The sequence below is a fragment of the Aspergillus oryzae genome, chromosome 6 (assembly GCF_000184455.2).
Source record: "Aspergillus oryzae RIB40 DNA, chromosome 6".
Taxonomy (NCBI): Eukaryota; Fungi; Ascomycota; class Eurotiomycetes; order Eurotiales; family Aspergillaceae; genus Aspergillus; species Aspergillus oryzae.
In genome coordinates this window covers 1-19,978 of record NC_036440.1, presented here as the reverse complement: position 1 = coordinate 19,978, position 19,978 = coordinate 1, and the positions used below count along the sequence as shown (strand labels likewise).

The 19,978-nt window shown below is 49.6% G+C and overlaps 7 protein-coding genes across 7 annotated transcripts, besides 1 other annotated feature; 3 read left to right on the top strand and 4 right to left on the bottom strand.

Annotated features, from left to right (window-relative positions):
- Positions 1 to 109: 109 nt before the first annotated feature.
- AO090020000713 (fungal specific transcription factor domain-containing protein) lies at positions 110 to 940 on the bottom strand (the record flags this gene model as incomplete). The annotated part of the gene is made up of 1 exon (XM_001824936.3): positions 110 to 940. One exon carries the CDS (start codon positions 938 to 940, stop codon positions 110 to 112), a length of 831 nt encoding a protein of 276 aa, XP_001824988.3.
- A 789-nt stretch (positions 941 to 1,729) lies between these two features.
- Positions 1,730 to 2,383, bottom strand: AO090020000714 (uncharacterized protein; the record flags this gene model as incomplete). The annotated part of the gene is made up of 1 exon (XM_023237882.1): positions 1,730 to 2,383. The coding sequence occupies one exon, from the start codon at positions 2,381 to 2,383 to the stop codon at positions 1,730 to 1,732; it is 654 nt and encodes a 217-aa protein (XP_023092949.1).
- Positions 2,384 to 3,439: 1,056 nt separating this feature from the next.
- AO090020000715 (uncharacterized protein) lies at positions 3,440 to 4,957 on the top strand (the record flags this gene model as incomplete). The annotated part of the gene is made up of 2 exons (XM_023237881.1): positions 3,440 to 3,770; positions 4,698 to 4,957. 2 exons carry the CDS (start codon positions 3,440 to 3,442, stop codon positions 4,955 to 4,957), a joined length of 591 nt encoding a protein of 196 aa, XP_023092950.1.
- Positions 4,958 to 8,456: 3,499 nt separating this feature from the next.
- AO090020000716 (uncharacterized protein) lies at positions 8,457 to 10,304 on the top strand (the record flags this gene model as incomplete). The annotated part of the gene is made up of 6 exons (XM_023237880.1): positions 8,457 to 8,464; positions 8,608 to 8,665; positions 8,717 to 8,949; positions 9,013 to 9,984; positions 10,041 to 10,138; positions 10,264 to 10,304. The coding sequence occupies 6 exons, from the start codon at positions 8,457 to 8,459 to the stop codon at positions 10,302 to 10,304; spliced, it is 1,410 nt and encodes a 469-aa protein (XP_023092951.1).
- Positions 10,305 to 11,736: 1,432 nt separating this feature from the next.
- AO090020000717 (uncharacterized protein) lies at positions 11,737 to 12,193 on the bottom strand (the record flags this gene model as incomplete). Its single annotated transcript, XM_023237879.1, has 2 exons — positions 11,737 to 11,806; positions 11,955 to 12,193. The coding sequence occupies 2 exons, from the start codon at positions 12,191 to 12,193 to the stop codon at positions 11,737 to 11,739; spliced, it is 309 nt and encodes a 102-aa protein (XP_023092952.1).
- Positions 12,194 to 16,940: 4,747 nt separating this feature from the next.
- AO090020000719 (uncharacterized protein) lies at positions 16,941 to 17,918 on the bottom strand (the record flags this gene model as incomplete). Its single annotated transcript, XM_023237878.1, has 2 exons — positions 16,941 to 17,767; positions 17,822 to 17,918. 2 exons carry the CDS (start codon positions 17,916 to 17,918, stop codon positions 16,941 to 16,943), a joined length of 924 nt encoding a protein of 307 aa, XP_023092953.1.
- Positions 17,919 to 18,558: 640 nt separating this feature from the next.
- On the top strand, positions 18,559 to 19,485 carry AO090020000720 (alpha/beta hydrolase; the record flags this gene model as incomplete). The annotated part of the gene is made up of 1 exon (XM_001824942.1): positions 18,559 to 19,485. The coding sequence occupies one exon, from the start codon at positions 18,559 to 18,561 to the stop codon at positions 19,483 to 19,485; it is 927 nt and encodes a 308-aa protein (XP_001824994.1).
- Positions 19,486 to 19,954: 469 nt separating this feature from the next.
- Positions 19,955 to 19,978: a repeat region (VI left telomeric region).

Below are 19,978 nucleotides of genomic sequence, written 5' to 3'. Positions count from 1 at the left end.
GATGGTGATGAGAGAGGAGAAGGCAATTATTTTGAAATTCCATCAACCGATCAATCTTACGCAAACCGTTAGCCAGACGTAAACGTATGTGAACAAAAGGGACAGCTCCCTATAATGGAGTAAAGGGGTCATTCACCATGGTGTTCACATTAGGCCAGTACTCTTTCAGCTCGAGTAGTGCCTCGAAATTTGCTTTGAGGCAATCATGGGACTGTGCAATTTCCTCTTCTTCTCCAAATAGGAGGGTGTGAAGAAGAACGGAAGAGGAGACGATGGCCATATGGCCGACAGTTGGATACACGGCCTCGCATCCTGATTGCCTTCTCCCACGGGCAAGCCATATACTATAACTAAGCGCATGGTGTTTGCATCGAGCTGCAAACTGTCGACCACGCATTGTCAGTGCGGACTTTGGATCCAGATACTGGTAGAAGAGTAATGTAGCATAGTGATGAAAGGCAAGGTGGAGGCCCATGAAGATGCCCCCGGTGCCTCGCTTGCTGTGCCCGACGAGGTTCGGATCTGTCAGTTGAACCTCCTCTGGGAGTGCCTTTTGCCAGTCATCTAGTAGTTGGGCGAGATTCTCTGTATCGAGTTCCATTTGACTTGGCTGTAGTTCTTTATTGGTGGCAGCGAGCCAATTGAGTTCCTGGATTGGACCAAAAATCTCATGTAGCGTGGCCATGTGTGCCCACAGACCAGGGTTCTGACATGGTTCATTCAGATCCTGCAATGCTTCCTCTGGAGCCATGCCAGCAAATATGTTTTCATCCATAGGCGATCGGTCAGGCCGAGGCCAGTCCTTCATCTGGCGAGGGAAGCCCAGACTCGAAGAGCACCAATTGTCCGCGGCAAAAAGAGCCCACCAGATTCGGATCCAGAGCTCCTGTGAGACTGCGTTGCTACTGTCTTGGTGAGTGAATGGTCTTATCAGTTGCATCATGGCAATTGCTGTCCCTAGTGCCACGTTAGATGAAACATTGACACAGTATGCGCATGTAACTGGGCAAACCTACGAAAGAACAAAAACTCCGACGAGGGATTTCCATGTGCCACGCATAGGTTGGCGACTAAAATGCAGGTTTGAACATTCTCCAGACACACACGCTCCAGATCGACCTTGAGTAACCGTTTCGACTCGGTGGTGAGCATAGGGTAGAGAGATCGTAGATCTGGCCGACTGGAGACATGGGCCCCCATGGCGCAGATCGCTAGAAGCAAAGCCTTACTGATGCGTCGGTCGCGAATGTCCCTCCACAAACACCCCGTATGAAAAATGCTATGGGGCCGACCGTGAATCTTGGACAGATACTCCTCCACGAGCAGCGCAACGGAGGAATCGTCGGACAGAAAATCCTCTAGCCTGCTGGGCCCATCTTGCGACTCCGCGGGGAGGTTGGGGATGAGTTTCCTGAGCTCAGCGGCTCGCTTGGACTGCGAGTGGGAACATCCAAGATGAAGGCGCAGACAGCGGGTACATGATTGATCCTTGGTGGGGACACACTTGCGCTTAGCATGTCGACATTGTAGACACGATCTCATCCTGAGTGGAAGTGTAATATATAATATCAAATGGCGGTAGTCGGAGAGTTGTGGAAGAGACTGTACGGTTTCCCCCGCAATTAAGTGGTTTTCTCATACTTTGCCGGATTGGGATAAGTAACCATTTAATATCAAAAATTCATTCCAAACCCTAACTTATTAAACAACCACATGCATGATCCTTCCTCTATTGCCGGGTGTCTTCCCCTTCAATTCGTCTCATTTCATCTACCATTTGCCGGGCAAGCTGTCGTGTCTTTCGGTCTAGAGCAGTCACCGTGCTGGCCCATTCAAACCTTTCTCTCCAGAATGCCCATCGCTGCTTCGACCATCCCTCTTGTCCAGTCCACTTCGTGGGCCACTCCTTCCCCAGGGAGCCCTCCATCCCGTAGATCTCTTTTCCACAGAGCATGATCCATTGTGCTGCACCCGGTATCCATCCGTTGAGGGTTCTGATGTCAATTTCCTCGAGAAAGTGATCACGTTTGTCGTTGTACTCCTCGTCCAGTTCGCCCTCATAATCCTCCACGTACCCGTCCTGCAACCATTCCAGATATTCCTCGATGTCCTTATGATGGAATACTTCCCATGGGGCCTTCTCCAGTGTCTTCCTCAGGACCCAACTTCCGTGACGGAGCTGGCCGCGGCCCTCCGGACGAATGCCGGTATTATGGAGCTTGGCCGTGAAGGCATTGATATTGACCCAGCCTTGACGCTTTTGGTCCCGTTGAGTATCATAGAACGGGTGATCCACATCTACCCAATTAGCTGCTATAACCCATGAAATTGCGGCAAGACGTACAGTCGAAGACAAATTCCACCAAATATTCACTGAGTCCATTCAGCTTGTGGAAAGCCCCGTTATGATCGGGAAGCCTCTGGAACTCGACCAGAAAGTCAAGCAGCCGGTCATTCTGTTCGGTAAACTTCTCAACCGCGTCGTAGAGAAGCGGCCAAAGTGAGGTGTAATCTGGATTCGGATCGGACTGTTCGATGTAAAGCGACGCTGCCCGTTTGGCTGCTTCCGATGCGGGAAGAGAAGGGTCGGTCAGGAGAGATCGGAGCGCGTCAATCATATGGGCCGGAGGAGGCCAATCATGCTCGCTCTTGGCCTTGAAAAAGGCTTCATATTCAGGATTCCTGATCGGGTTGTGCATGGTGTTGTCGATTCTGCTCTGGGAGACATGGAAAGAAGGGAAAGGAGGAGGTGGGTAGGAAAGAGGAACAAGAGCGTGTCAGCATGGGGATGATTCATGAATTTATCGCATCCCTGCTCTTAAGACCCGAGTGGGGCGGAAATTTCCTCCAAGGCTGATTTGACAGCGCAGCCTGCTGAAGCAATGCAACCAAAATGAATGGTAATCGGACTGCTTTCCCGATTCGGACCCCACGATGACTGCCATATAATTATTCTGCCTTATGAAACTCCAGCCCTAGGCGGGTACATAGAGCCTTGGCATGTATCCTAATGTATGCCCAACCCTATCATCTAAACGGCTAAAGATTTGCACTTGAGTCCAGTGTTGCTCTTATCGCTATATGGCTAAAGTGCCAACCCTCATGAAGTTCCCATGGGGGATGTTCCGTCTTCCTGAGCCTGCTAAAGTCGCTGTACGCCCTTAGTTGCACCGTCTTACCCTAATCCCTGCCATAATCTCACCATGTATCTCGACCCTGGTCTACATCTAACATGGACCACTATATTGAACCGCCGTTTATGATCACCTTGCATATAGACCTATTTTCTCACCTTACACCAGGGGGTCGAACTCAAGATATAAAGGCACGATGATGTTCTGCTATGTTCTCCCATACAGCGCACAACTACCTCATCTCAACAGAACAGCCTCGCTTGCCAAGCCATTCTCGCGATTCTGACCTGGCACATCTATCCATGATGCCTTCCTTCATCTACACTTTTGCTATCAATGCCCTTCTGGCCGGCGCCTTGGTCGCTCAGATTGCAAATGCCTATCCTCAGCCTGCAGTCGCCGATGCGGCCGTCCTCTCGGAGGGATCCGACCCACCGGGTGTGTTCTACGAGGAAGTCGAAAGCGACATTGTGAAGCGTTCCAAAACGCTGAAGATTGGCGCAAAGCCTGACAAGTCGCATACCTGCCCCAAGACCGACAGATACGCAAAGCCAGTGGAATACTCTTCGGGGCAGCTTCAGAAGGCCTTTATCCAGGCAGCACAGTATGCCAATGATGGTAAACAAATCGGAGCCAGTGAGTGATTTTTGTATATTGCATGGTTGACTGCCTTGCTCACTGTCGCTTAGGAAACTACCCGCATTATTTTGGCAATAATGAGGAATTGCCGTTTCACTGTGGAAATAACAAGATGGAGTTTCCTCTGGACAAGGACAGCCCTGGTAATGTTTATGGTGGACAAGCTGTGACAGATCTCCCAGATCGCATTGTCTTCGAGGTCAAGGAAAAGAAGAAAGAAACGCTGGTCAAGTTCTGTGGAGTAATGCGCCATGGGAATAATGGGGACTTTCTTAACTGCCCGTAGAGCTGATCGTGGAATACGAAGAACACTCCCCTGATTCGCCTTGAACCAGAGCCGGGCTAGGAATAGATATTCGCCTATGGATTAAACAGAACGAAAAAATTCTAATACACTGCTCTTTGCTGGCCTGCTACCTTCATGGCATTAGATAGATTGTGCCCAGTGGTTGACTCCTTACTAATCTGATAGAATGTGCTCAAGGGGCGACTGCTCACTCTGCTCCAAACAGACTTATCCTAAGTCATCCCTGTTCACCTGGTGGGCAGCCACTGGCTTCTAGCCGGACTTAGTTGATACACTCGAACCGGGAGCTAGGTTGGGGCGGGTTCAGGTCAGGTTTTTCGGGTTACCCGTACCACTCTACTCAGTAATCACATTTCTCTCCAGGCATCCGTACAAATCCAACAGCTACTCTAGTCTATTGACTCAACCCCTAGTCAATCTCTTACCCAGCCATGCTCAGGCTACCCCACCCAGTCCCAGGGAACAACTTCACACCACGGAGGATTGAGATCTGTCTACTTACTCTGCTAAGTACCTAATATATTCACCTTGAAAGCACGCAATCAAAATAGTGAGCCCTATTTACAAAGTGAGGTTTAATTCCACTAATATGAAATGGGATAACAATCACGGAATAGAAGCGAGAGCGATACGGGCAGCAAGTAACGAGATAAACAGGTTCAAAGCACTGAGCTTGATGTTGGACGACTACGGAGAGGGCCTATCCATCACTGAAAATATAGTCAGTGCTGCTGCTGGAAACACAAGCAAAGAAACGATCCTTATTATAACTTTGCTAGAGAGGCGAGTAGAGGAGATTTCGATCACCGAGAAAGTGGTCAGAGCTGCATCAAACAATCTAGAAAGTGGAGAGGGGTTGATGACTGTGCTTTTATAGGGGGCTTAGAGAGATTTTGTTATGTCGGACACATTGACCGCTTTAATCACGGACACGTTCGGCGGAGATACAATTGCTATCCTTCTCAATAAATATGGTCATCGGATTCAGGTCACGGAGGAAATGCTCAAAGCTGCTGCAAAAGAGGAAAAACAGATACCATGGCCTTACTTTGTGGCACATTCGGCGATTAGCTTACAGTCACAAGGGAAGTCCTGGAAGCTGCTGCAAGCAAGGAAGACCCGCAAAGTAATGGCCAACCGACCGCCATACATCCGAAGTTATGGAAGAAAAGCAGAACAAGTAACGAAACCCTTCGGAGTCTGGATCTGACTAATCTCGCTGAAGTTTTCGTGTCCAGATAGAGTAGGATCAGAACGCGGGGAATGCGTCCGACGCTAATCCGTGACCGGTAAGAGAAGTGAGGTCCCTGCGCCCAACATTCAGTTTACTGAGTTCGGGTTCCTTCCCCCCTTTCTTCAATATATTCATTTCAGTTTATTTGATAGAACATTTCTACCTCTATTGCCCACAATGGCCCGTCGCGCAGCTTGCGACCGTTGTCGCGCCATCAAATCCCGTTGCTTGCCAGGTGTTTCTAACAACGCATGCTACCGCTGCGCTCGCCTGCGCCACACCTGCACCTTCTTACAAAAGCATCTATATGAAATGCGCCATGTTAGGACGGCGACTCTGACCGCTGATGCACCTTTCCAAGCTGCTTCCACTTTTTCACCACGCAAGACGGACAATACTCTAAATTACGTGTCAAAAAACGGCCGAAGAGCCCCCGTGCCCACTAGTCAGGTGATCCTCCTAGCCGGAATCCCTGTCCCTGCCATTGCTGAAATATGCCTATTGTTTTCTGTTGGCCCCTCTCTAGGCTTGTATATGCAACAGACGTTATGTTCTCACGTCCTTGATGCCCCTGCACTGCTGATGGAGCCATATCAGGCTGTCGCTGGAGCTTTTAAGCGCGCTACCATGCGACAGCTTGCTGCCAGTGATTCCGATCTACACAGATGCGCCAAGGGCCTTCAACTGCTGCGTGAAGCTCGCGTTGGCCGTGTTAAGGAGGCTTGTAATTTCCTGGTACTGGGACTCACTCTAATTTCTTTCCATCGACTCATCGGCGGGCACACAGCCAGCACAATCTGCCGCTTTACCCTCGCATTGGTTCAGCCTTGGTCAGATATTCTGGCCGACGACGCTACTTCTTGTATGGAGTTACTTGGTTTGCAGTTTATGGACACGACCCATTGTCTATTCCGCCGACAGGTTCCCATGCTTGAATGCCAAGTATGGAGCCTGGGAGTCGTCCACCGGTCCGCCGGTATCTGCTGTCAGCTTTTGCCAATTTTGTACAAAGTATGTGTAGTGGGATCATCATTACGCATGGCTAGCCCGCGCACATCGTCAGACAGCTTCATAAACAACTTGCGCGCAGACATCGAATGCTGGGAGCCATGCTTGCCGGATCAATTCTCGTCTACAGGGAAGTCGAAGCCAGAAATCACAACCTTGCTATCACAGGCGTACGTATATCGTACGGTCGCATTATTAATTCTACATCGACTTCAATACCCGCTTGGACGAGAAGACGAAAGGGCAGGAACGCTCGCTAAGGCAATCGCGGCCGACTTGGAGCGCTGCCTCTCTATTACAGGGCAGTGTCCACCTCACGCGGTCCTCCCCGTAGTAATGGCAGGGGTTGAAGCCACATGCATCTCCGAGAGGGAGCGGATTCATTTTCTCATTTCGAGAGTGCGTGGAGCCGCCTTCTACCCGTATGTTCAACATCTGCGCGAGTTGTTGGCCGGAGTGTGGATGTCACGTGATTGCGGTGAAGATCGAAACGTCTTCAACCTGTTCGACCAGTATCCGAATGTGGACCATATATTGCTCTGATTGTTGTTGGATCAGACGGCTGGAAAGATACTTGTGTATTACTTGATCGCCGTCATTCCGGTGAAAAGCAGGGCAAGAATGCTGGCCAATGTAGCGGATATCGTGCATATGACCTCAGTGCAGTTTAGTGGCCATCCATGTGTATATATCGTATAGTCTCAAGTACTTGCGATGTTTGGAGCTTAGGCTGCTGATGCATTGCCCAAAAGTCCCTGTTGAGCTTATTTTAGGGTACGAGGACATCAACACCCTCGTGTGACAAAATGAGCAAACCCAGACATCTTGAAACCGACGTTTAATGAGGACAATGGGATGCGTGAAGAGGCGTGGAAGGCCACTGAGAATGTTCCACTTGGATTTCAGGGCATTGTTTGTGATGTAAAAGTGGGCTATGTCCTCCTATTCGTCACTGTCATCTAAAAGTTATGTTTGAGACATGTAATGACATGCTCAATAGCTACATTTCGTAGTACTATGCCTGAATTTACTACTTCAAGGGTAGATCGTGACGATAATTGATAACATAAATACCTTGAATATCTCACTTTCTTAGTGTTGGCTAACACCAATACTACGTAATGCAGATGTAGTGAGGATCTTATCGACTTTACTTGAACATATAATTCATTTCCTAGTTCCTCTCCATTCTTCTTGTTTTATAATACGTTACTCTTCACCATCTTCCTCAAATTCTGTCAGGTTGGAGGCCAGCCAATGGGGACGCCACTATCGAAAGAGAAGCCAAAATGGCTGCCGAGGTTTTCCCAGTTACCATAAGAACAACATTACTGTGATGACTGCAAACCGTCTCCAGTTTAGACTTTATGGAAGCAGTTCCTCTCGCTACTATCTGATGGCCCTACACTTCACCGCTTGAGATTCGTTGATTATGGTATGTTTGCATATAGGGTTGATCTACGCTAAGAGGTCAGTCATAAAGTGGCACTGTAGCAACCCTAAAAGTCCCTGCCGTCTGGTCTGTCTGGATGAGAGCTTTCCTATCGCCCCGCGGCCTGGCTTGACTGCCAGCATTGACATCCGGTCAGGCTGGCGCTATATCGTCCGTAGCGTAACCGCCTGTCCTAGTCCGTCCGATCGGAAAAGCAATGTGCGTCCGTTTGCTAAAGCTTTTGCGTACACAGAGCTGAGCAGTCTCATAGAAGTACGGTTTGGAACACTTCGATTTATGTGGTATAACGGGCCCAGCCGCGCTAGTATCGTTGTGTCCTAAAGTACGCCTCCCTTCATCGATTGTGTTCAACGTGCTTGAACGGGTGCATAGATAGCTTTAATGATGATCTACAAGAGTGTCGTACGCGAGTGACGCAGTTCTGCTCTGCTCTGCTCTATTCATTAACGTTGCTCCGGCCGCCGATAGCCTTTCGGTCGATCGACAGGCAGATTGGACCCCACCTGGTGAATCAAGCAAATCAGATCGAGTTCCGAGCCGGTGAGAGTGGAGTTATGGTTTAATATTTTGTGTGGGTAGTGACACCTAAAAAGGAAACTGTAGGTGGTGAGCATCCTACGTCTTGTGTCTCTACACTAAGCGCATTAATAATCTTCTGAGGTAACTAGCATAACCGACTAGATGCCTCGGTAAGCCCATATCTATGATCAATATAAGAGCACCAGCCTATGGCCTCCAGTAAGGAAAACCATCGTTTGTCGAACCTCCACAGAATGTTTTTTTTGATGACGGCGACGGCCTTTCTGGCCTTCCTGCTAACTACATTTGCCAGATCTCCTACAGGCACGGGTGATGCAACCCTGAATGAGGCAACAGAATTCTCGTTGATCGTGTGTTCTACCCTTCCTAAGTGAAAATCACTTGCTGAAAACCTCTTTCAGTATGGATATCCCCTTATTGCGTACTCGGAACTAGCCCTTCCTATTGTGTCAGAGCATGGGACCAACAGCCTCCACCACCAGCGACAGCTTGCAAATCCAGGGCGGAAGAGTGTGGTGCGTCCAAACGTGGACACCCTGTACTCTCACAGCATACTAGACATGTCACACGAGGATTTGGTGTTCGAAATCCCCAATATCACAGACCGATATTGGGTGTGCCCTTTTTATGATGTGTAGGTCGCCTTGCCATGCTCGCCCATTTGTCATCAATGAATGCTCATACGATACTATAATAGGTATGGCAACAACTATGCCAATCTCGGTTCTATTACCAAGAGTCCCCCGGGCAAGTATCGTGTCCGATATGCCTTCGGTGTGGGTGAGGAGCCGGGTATCACATATTGTGGAGGGAAATCTGAGCGTCCTGAATGTGACGGGTATCAAGGCTTAATCAACGCCCCTACGCCATATGGGGCTGTCGACGCCCGCATACTCGTGAGACAAAATGATTTGGAGATGGTTCACACCTTCCAAAACCATACTTTGCTCTATACGGTACCTGGAGGGTGCCAGGCGAAGCCGTACGCGCCGAAGCTGACGACTGCAATGCTGAATGCCTCGCTTGCCCGCGACCTTCCCATGCGTATCATGCAAATGACAGCGCGTTTTACACCACATAACCCGCCGCGCAATGTCTCTGATGTTTCGCGTGTCGACACAATGCTTCTCAAGGCCGGTATTCAGGACGGCTATTCCAAGCCTGTGGGAGCTAATTTGACTCACCTGGCACAGATGGCAGAGGCCGCAGTTAGTGCACACGCTTATCTCCCCAAGAATATTAGGGACCTAAAACATGGCTGGCTTGGGCTGGCTCCATCCGCACAGGGGGATTATAACTTAGACTACAAGATGCGGTCTTTTCTGGCCCGGTATGGCTATCTGGCCCTGGACGCTACGGAGGCTCTCTATCCAACGTACCACGAACCGGAAACAAAGAAGTTTGCCCTTACATTGGGACCCAAGGAAGCGTATATGATTACGTTTGTTGGCAAACCTCCCCTTGCTAAACAGGGATTTTGGAGCATCACTGTATACAACGAGGAACAATATTTGGTGGCAAATCCCCTTGAACGGTACGCATTGGGCGACCGATCCAATCTTACCTATGCAGATGGCGCTCCGGTATACGGCACCGACTCTAAGAACGCAAGCTTTCAGATCTTGCTTCAGCCGGCGGATATCGAGCCACCAAAAAACTGGACTTCCAAGTACGTCTTTCCTAGTTGCTTTCTATCATACGATCAAAGATGCTGAGCATATACAGCTGGCTCCCTGCACCACCCGGCGGAGGAGAGATATCGATCAGCCGTAAGTTGCACCCAAGGTTCCATGAACAACCTTCATCTGATTCCTGGTCAACCAGTTCGTTTTTATGGTCCAGCACAAGCTCTTATTGGAGGCGAATGGGTTTTTCCAGAAGTAAAGAAACGTGCCGCTTTTGAAGGATAATCACCCCTCAACCCGTCAGACATGATACTCCGGCTTAGTTCCTTATATACACGATCACTATCAATACTGCTGTTACTAGGCCATATTTGACTTGTGAAAGTGTGTTCTTGAGATGAGCATACTGTAAAAGCAAACTATGTCGCTTCGCCACCCCTGACGCGGCGGCAAAAGTAGAGACGGCTTTCGTAACAGCCCATAGACAATCTTCCCGGAAACTGTAGTCTCGTGTTAGCATGATTCCAGGGCCAGTAAAGACTATCGGTCCAAACTTATCTTGATGGTATAACACGTCCGGGCGTGCCAACCGAGGCAAGTTTCGGCTATAGCGACCAGAGTTGTCGCTGATCCAGAATTTCGCGGGTATCTGGGCATTGTCGATGATCAAACAAATTATGGCCTTCGTACGCAGTGGCTAAGGAGCTCATTGTCGCCGCGTTCGAACACAAGGACATATTTTCTACCATGGACGCGGCAAGCAAACGAACTCTTGATCGGGCCTCCCCCTATGAAACTGTGACGCTTGTCAAGCTTATCCTGTCGGGACCCACCTCGATTACGGGGTACCTAACAATAACCTCCGGTGAGTGGCCCTTGATCTAGGTCCCCGCGAATGACTATCGCTCGCCATACATTTTCCAGCCGCGCAGGACGACATGGTCGCGCACGTTTATCGAGTCTACTCTGCGGAACGCACTCTATCTCTCGCTAGTGAGCGGTATGGTTTCTATATCAGCGGACTATGCGACGGCGTGGGGCGTATGTAGCACGAATCGATAGGATTCAACTATAGTACCCGTCTAGACAGCCGAGGCTACGACACTCACGTTTTGGAAGCAAGATATGTATATGCAATGACCGTTGACCACTGTCAGGGCCGACCAGCACAACGCGTGCTACATTTCCCCCACCCCGATCCAATGCCCAGAGAGCGAATACCCAGCTTATCGACTTGCACATTGGTCCACCCTCTCTATATAGTCGGTGTTCAGTACCTGATATCACATATGCGCAATGATTTCGCTTGACCAATTAACCTGGGAATAACCCACCTGCCCGAAGGCAGGGATATCACGCAAGACATTCGAGTACCCGACTTCCCAGGTTGAAAGGTTCTTATATGCTGCATCATGCCATCTTGAGATAGAGCTTCGCAGCCAGTGCTTAGAAGGTGAATGCAGGCATCTGGCCCACAGCAGTCCGGTGAAGACGGCGTTCGTCGCCTGTCTGCACGTCTTGGTTCGAGATGCACAAGTGGTACTGAAGTACGGTGGGATCTGTCGGAATACGTAGAAAAACAATAGCCTCCCCCGTGTGAATACATCCGAGTGGTCTCCCCAGGCAGTGCATGTATGAGAATATCTGTGCATTCACACGCCAGCAAATGCTCTAGGAAGGTCAGCAATGGACAATTCTACAATATAACTAATATGTGCGCTCCGGAGGTGAGATGTGTGCTACAAGATTGCCCCAGCTCTAAAGAGAGATGTCTGCGTAGGGGCAGCACTTCCACGCTATCGAACAACGTCAGCCTGGGAGCTTGCGGCACTGGACTCTCTGGTCCTGCCTAAAAGTAAAAACCCCCTGTGTTCTTCAAGATCCCATGTAAGCATTACCACCTGACCTTCGCAGATGTAACTACCCAAATGTCTGCCACCCGTGTTGAGACAAAGCCGAGAGTTCAAGACCAGCAAATTGCTCAAATCCAGCCTCCACAAAAGACAGGTTATACCAATCATAGTCCTGGGGTCCATCGACATTAACCCCACTAAACAACGGATCGATCGCATTTGCTTCTGCTTCACTTGCCGCTGCCTCGAAACCATTGTCGTTAACATTAGTAGCCAAACGAGAGATCGGTTGAACTACCGACAATGGTCGGTCTTCTGCGGGGTCATTCACCATACTAGCAACAGGACGTGGCTGATCATTTGGTGGCTCTGTCACTTGAGAATATCCTGGTGCGGACATGTGGGGATTTTCTTTATCATTGCCTGCTTGCGGGTGATTACCTGGATAGATGCATATTAGTTATCAAATCCTGTTTCTCTCTCCATATGGCACGTTGCTGGAGGTTTCTGGTTTAGCTAACATACTTCCAATATTCGCCTGTTGATGTAGATTCCGTGTTGAGTGCTTCTGAAATTCTCCTTGCAGTGCAGTATGCAAGATTTCCCACTATGAGCCAGTTGTCAACACTCTGCACAATTCCAGACAGTCGACAACCCCGAGAGACCAGGAAAGTCTTACCGGGCGCTGCAATGCCCTCCAATAAACCCTCTGGATATCAAGTAGATTCAATATCGATTGCACGGCGCTTAATCTGCAGCCTTGTCCATTCTCATTGCCATTCCCACAGGTTTCGACGCCCAATCCATTCACGTTGATTCCACTGCTTCGGCTTGGGCATGAAATTTCCATGAGAAGAAAAACAATACCAACTACAAACGCCGCATAGCTGACAAGAGGAGGTAGAAATGAAACATGACGCTGCCCGGAGAGATACGGTTCTAATAGGCGACGTAGTAAATCAGCGTGTTCTGCAACAGTTCTTGCGCTTTGCCTCCGGTCGGCTGCCTCTACTGTTTTCTCCGAGGTGTCTTCATCCGCGATGCCCGAGAATAAGGGCACGATCATTGAATGGATGCTGATTTGGCACTGGTGATAGAGGGCATCGTGCATGATGAGCAGGTCTTGTTGGTCTTGGGGCGTCTGAGCGCGGTTATAGTTACTCTCGAGATGGGGATGTGAATCGGAGTTTCTATAAGGCTTTGCATCGTCAAATAGTGCGGTTGCTATTTGAGATAATTTCAGTCCGGACTCAAATCTTTCCAAGAGTATAGAACCGCTTTTATTGCCTTTGCACAGCAATTGTACCTTTGCCCTGGCAAGTACCGCCTAATTAGTTGGTGTTCGCCATATCTCTGGAATAGCGAGGTAGTTCTGCTGACTTACCAGACACCTGCCATTTTAATCAAGATCGCCTGAACTGAGAGGGGCTTTGTCCCGTGCGGCAGGACGCTCGTATTCCAATTCTCATCCATTATTTCGCCCAGAATTACCCTGTAACCAGACGGCGTGGATCGAATTACCCCAGGAAGCGGAACCATGGCGACTTCCTGCCAGGAGGATTTGACATATGGCTCTGGCTCCATGACGATGCATGTTGATGTCCAGCAGGCCCAGAAACATCGCCGGGTGAGCTCCGATTCAAGGATCAGATCCTGATCAAGATCGACGACACCATTGCGGAACTTCTTGTTATATCCAAGAAGGTGGCACGCGTGAGACGCTAATGCTATATGAATTTGTTACCGTTGTAGTTCCCCATTAGGCACATATTGCCAGCATTGCGTGGAGTTGGTTATCTGCTGTAATCGACGGATAGAAACTTACCAAGACAGAGATTGCCCTGATAAGGCTGGCCAATCCCGAACCAATAGTGTTGAAGGCACACAAGCGCTTGAATTATCATGAGAGATGGCCTGTCCACGGCCGCAACCATAGCTTCCTTCAATGCAGCTCTCGCCCATGGAAGACCAGAGGAGTGGTATATACTCAGGACTTTCAATTCCGCATTATCTCCAATATTGTCATTTTCATTGTGTGAATCGCAGGGTTGAAGGAACCTGGAGATATCATGGTAAGCAAAGAAATTCTCTAGTAGAAAGGAACGGTAGCATGGACCACAATAGAACCTACAGTGTTGCTAACGCTAGCATGGCTCTAAGAAGAGCGCCATGAAGCTCCTGCTCTAGATATTGTTGAAATAAAACAGGTCTGTGGAATAATAGAGACGCATTATAGATGCGCGTAAAGTAGAGCTCGAGTAGTGCGAGACAAAGGGCAGTTGGAGGTAGGGGTGGCTGGTCTTGGTCTGGGGTACGTGCTGAGTCTGTTGGTTTTGCGATGGAGCTCATCGTCCGTAGCTGATTTGGATAAGACTATGAAGATACAAAATCAGGAATCAGCCCAAGGATCTCTGGTATCAAGCTGCACGAGTCAACTCAGCGTGTACATCGAGCAATACAGGCGTTCCTGTAGCTAGCACTACGGATGCGTCATCCACCACAGTGTCGCTCGGACGAAGCGGTATCCCTTCAAGATCCGCATTAAGCCTAACGGGATTTAGGATCGCGCTTTGGCCTTGAGAGATACTGGTCTGGCCCTGCGGTTCAGCCCTCAAAGATGAGGTCTGTTGCAACGGCGATGACGGATCGCTGTAAGGCTGCTGAAAGGGTGTTCGCCAAGAGCGAGTATGTCCCAGCAGATGAGTGCGTTCAGTTGCCCTTGCTGCAAGCCGAGCACGTTGCGGACGTGGGCGTGGGCCCCGACGATTCGGGGGCGACGGATAGGAACATGTCGCGTCGACTCGCTGGCATCGAGCACACCCGGGGCGCTCACGGCCACACTTGAGCTAAATATGTAGGATTAATATCAGCAAATTAGGCATATCAAAAGTAGGGAAAAGACCAGAGCTGTGATCACCTTCTGCGTACGACATCGCAAACATGCAGTAATCGACGAGCGATTCCCAGCGCTTGCATGTCTCTGTCTTTTCTCTTGGGTTTCGGAGGCATCCATAATCCGGTATTCGGTGCTCTTCTATCGCTGCTAATCGGACCGAGCCATGAATTTCAGGGCGAGAGGATCTGAGGACGTCCACGAATACCGAGATATCTTTTTGCCGAGCAACTCCCTGCAGTTGGTTCGGGGCTGACATCAAGACATTAGAGAGATTCGGGCCGAATCACATGTACCAATACATAATCTTGCCCTTCAAACAACCCTCAACCTCCCTTCAGTGGGAAAATCCTGGTTCGACCTGGCTTCCCTCTCAAGTGCGACCGTGGCACCGCGTTGAGGCAAATAAAAGGAACTCAAAGCCCTACAATCCCATTGCTCAGAGGGACAGTAAAATATCATTTAGTCTTTCGCTAGCAGTCAGCAAACCAGGGGTTTCACTCTCACAGTTGAAGCTAACCCCATCCTCACTGAAACAGGGGAATCTACCATGCTGTCGCCACCAAAATCAAACTTTAAACGACAAGTACCTTTGGCTGTGGTCTAGAATACCCCTAATGAAGGCAATTCTCCGCAAAGGAGATATTTATGCCATGGGGCTACTGGTCTATAAAATGTGCTGTTCTTCACATTATCCTTGAAACAGGTTCAACAAGCATGAATCCCCGAGCCTCTAAGAATTGAGACATATGGGAAAGAGTACATCATATAACTTGCTATGATTTCGATTCCTCCCAATATCGTGGACAGCTGGCCAGCCCCAGCCGCAAATCCGGAGACCAGAGGACCCACTTTACCAATCATCGTGTTTACCTTCTACACCCTGGCGGGTATTGTTCTGTGTCTTCGATTCTATGCAAAGATTAGAATCTCACATGCCATTTGTGCAGAAGATACTCTCGTTGGCCTTGCAATGGTTAGTCCAGCCGATTAAAGAAAGCCCAGCCGTCTAGTTTCCCAGCGAGGCGCACTCGCTCACCTTCCAATCTATGTAGCTTCCAACTACCGGCGTCACTATCACCGTCTTGCTAAGCAAATGGGAGTATCTACTCGACAGGCATGTGTGGGATCTACCTCCAAAGATGTATCGTCCGTCAAACGTGTTGGCCACTATCACTTTCGTTCTTTTCTGTTCGGCGTCTACCTTGGTGAGAGTATCATTTCTTGTCTTCTATAGACGTCTCATACAGCATCTGCATTGGAGACTTTACATTCGCGTCATCCATGCGACGATTCTCTTTGCGATTGGGCTATATATTGCCTACATCCTCGGCCTAGTATTTCGGTGCAGGTTCGTGTTATTCGAGTCAAAAGTGCTGGTTCGCCTTGTTGTCTCCGTATATTTGCTCACTGGAGGAAATTTTGATCCCACAGTCCATTCAAAGCCGCCTACGACTTCAACCCTCCGTCATTCCGCCCTTCCTATCCACACCACTGTGCGAGCCGCGAGGTACTTATCTTCAGCGGAAGTACGGTGATGACAATCCTAGACTTTTGGGTGATGCTACTTCCTGGACCCATTGTCTGGCAACTGAACTTACCGACTAAGAGGCGCATTGGTGTGCTAGGCATGTTCCTTCTGGGTATGCTCATCTGCGTTTGCGGAGCATTAAAGTCTAACTATATCTTCGGGCTTTTCCACACCTATGACGAGCCGTGGGTTGCTTGTCCGATCTGGATTCTGTCGGCACTTGAGCTCCATATCGGTATCCTCTGTTCGTCCGTCCCGAGTCTCCGGGTGGTGGTGAGAGAGGGTCTGAGGAAACGTCATGAGAACCTCGCTTGTCGACGGGGAAGGCAGAATAGGGGTTCAGGTTCGAGTTCTAGTGATAGTTCGTTGGCTCATACGCATTTGAAACGGTCCATCTTGCCTTTTCCTCCGTCGACATATCATTGTACGCACTCGGACCAATTGGAATTTTCCGATAGGTCTTTCTCTAATGTTTGATTCCATCGCTTGTAGATTATAGTGCGAATTATGGAACGGCATGCTCGGTTCAAGAGGTTCTCTTCATCCTGTTGCGACCCCAATTCTCGTGCTAAGAGCAGCTTCAATGATATGTCCTCGACCAGTCATATTTCTAGAGGCCTGAGTGGCAACCCTAACTAAACAAAAGCAACAATCATACATATAGTGGCCCAATGCTTATGGCATTCCCGCTGATATTAATCTGCGGTCTCCCCTCGCTCCGTTTCAGCGCTCCGCTTCGAATGAGCGTCCTCCCAAGCGCTCAAAAACCGCCTTCCAGTAATGCTCCGGATGCAGCCTCATATGTCCGACATGCGGTAATCCCTCAAACACCCGCAGTTCAGCGCGGTAGCCTAGAGCTTTTGCCTCATCAGCAGCTTGCACTAAGTCTTCCCACCAGATTATTTCGTCTTCCCTCGAGTACATATAGAGCCTGTGGGACTCGACGGGCACAACAGCAAGGTCGTTGATAACTCGACTCGCCCATATACCTGACGGTTCAATTCTGCAGATTTTCTCCCAGGTCCAGTTCGCCCACAGTACCATGTATACAACGGCCTGAACCTGGGTAACCGTGATGAATGGCAGCCACGTGGGGAGGGACCTCGATGAGAATATTCCCACGGCTATCGCCCATGACCAGCGGCCCACCTGCGAAGCGAAATCCAGACCACCAGGCGTTGAATCGCACACTAACATTGAGACGCGGAATTTTCGATCAATGCCCTGGCGACACTGATACGCGACTAGCGTGGCGGCAAGGAGAATGGCGCCTGCTATTCGACATTGCGTGAAGTAGGATTCGCTCTCGCTCTGGATGCTCTGGTACATTTTTATTCCCATCACCCTTAGCAGTAGCACTGATGTTGCCCTAAAGGTACATCGGGTTGGAAATACTATATCAATGACGGGCATCATAGCTTCGATTCTGGATTCATGTCTCTGGGTTACTGCTTGTATGGTACGTGAGAGCACGACGACGATTTTGGCGTGAGGGAAGATCTCATGGTAGCCATCGCTATATTTCGAGACATGTTTGAGCGAGGTGTCGCCTCATCCGGATATCACGACCGTCGTCGATTCTTGTCCCTCAGCAAGCGGTGGACTGGGCGATTCGTCGCATACATGGTGAATATAGACCCGATCTGTTATTGCCGTGAAACCCCTCTGCGCGGCGAATGGCGGTTGTTGCGAAGCTATCATATTGATTTGACAGTAGGTGGGTGACCAGGCCGAGGGAGCGCAGCGTGTCAAGGAAGTCGCGAAAAGGGTAAAAGAACTCAATCAAGTGTCAAAAATCCTAGAATGAATCTTCAGTTGTAGAGGGCCGCCGGGTAGTAACGCTATGAATGCATTTTGATGAATAGAGTTTGAGCCTTGGGCTTAGAAGCACAGCACAGACAGCAACGCTTTACTTGAAACTGTGAGCCGCAGCCACGTCAAGCACAGCCTCCCATCACCTGCAATTTAATTAGGTATCACGGGATGTTCAGTGAGATCACAGGCTACTCATCCTCGCGACCGATGTCCATTTTCGGCGATGTACATATTATCCTTCCCCCGACTACCGAGTCGGGCCGACTCCATCCCCGGGGGCACTTTCAGTGGTATCACAAGAAAGTCTCCTTCATTGTGAAAATCAAAGTTATGCGACGAATGTCAAGGTTTGCTGCCCTGGAGGTGGTAGTGGTCGAGTGGCCTGAGAATCAGGAAATGGTGTGTCTAAACTAAGCAAGAAGGGTATAAAGGACGTCAAACCTGCGCCGCATCTCTATCAGAAAATACTCATCCTCTGTACTGCTTACCATAATCCTTATATAACGCCCTACCATCGTGCTTTATTATGCATTCCAACGTCAACTTCTCAAGCGATGGGGAAACCCTCGCCGGTATTCTCTTCCGTCCCGACCGTGCCGAGGGTAAACTGCCCACTGTAATCTGTGCCGGCGGATGGTGCTACACCAAAGAAATCGTCCTTCCGCACATAGCCAAGATCGTGAACGAGGAAGGAGTACAAGTCCTTGCCTTCGATTACGCCGGGTTCGGCGAGAGCTCAGGCACCCGCCGCCAGCATCTGGATCCGTGGCAGCAGATCTCCGATTATCGTAACGCCTTGACCTACGCTGAAAGCCGCGATGATGTGGATGCCTCGCGGCTGGGCTGCCTGGGCATCTCGTACAGCGGTGGCCATGTTCTAATTCTCGCCGCGATCGACCCGCGTATCAAGTCAATTGTCAGCATTGTCCCGGTTGTCGATGGCTACAACAACCTGCGCCGCGCGCATGGGGAGCGCCGCTTCGCGGATCTTCAGGCAGCGATCCTCGCAGATCGAAGACAACGTGTAATAACCTCATCTGCTGGCAACAATGGGGGCAATGACGGCACGATTGCAATGGCGTCCCCGACGCCATATGATGAGCTCTCTGTCTGGCCTTACCCTCGTGTCCACGAGGTCTTTATGCAAGTGAAGCAAGGCGAGGCTCCCTTGCACGAGCACTGGAGCACGATGGAATCCGCCGAGCTGCTGTTGAATTACAGCGTTTCGCCTTTTCTTGATCGTATTCTCAACACCCGTGTGATGATGATTGTCGCCGAGGGAGACAACATCACGGCCTGGGACTTGGAAATACAAGCCTTTAACCAGATTCCGGCTCCGGGTAAACGGGTCGAGATTTTGCCTGGTGTCAGTCATATGAGCTTGTATTCGGACCGCGCAGATACCAACATCGCAGCGGCACATGCGAAAGATTGGTTCTCCAAAACATTGTAGAGAAGGACGCACGGGGGGTTTGTTCATTCCTCAGTGCAAAAGTGTTTCACATCTGTCCTACGTCATGATATAACTATGCAATTACCATGTCCTCCGGCCTGATCTTGGCTTGATATAAACAACCAGTACGGAAACGCCGGTGTCTTTATTATACTAAACCTCCAAAATGACCCCATGCAGATCTATTTCCCAGTTTCCACATGTTGCGCAGGCTACAGGTTTATCTTCTTCCTTTTCGCTGATTTTAGTTCCTCCGGAGTTCAATTTGCTGAGAGGCCTATTCATTTAAATGTTTATCGTCACATGTTAAGAATGGCCAGTTCATTAATTCGGCCCGAATATGTAAGCTATGTAAGTCGGAGCGGCGGCGGCCGGTCCGACTTGGTAGCATCGCCATGTTTACCTTTCAACAGCTTTCCATATAGAAAATTTCTGCATGGGAATCAAGGTGGCATTCGCATTAGGGTCAACATTAGGGTCAACATTAGGGTCA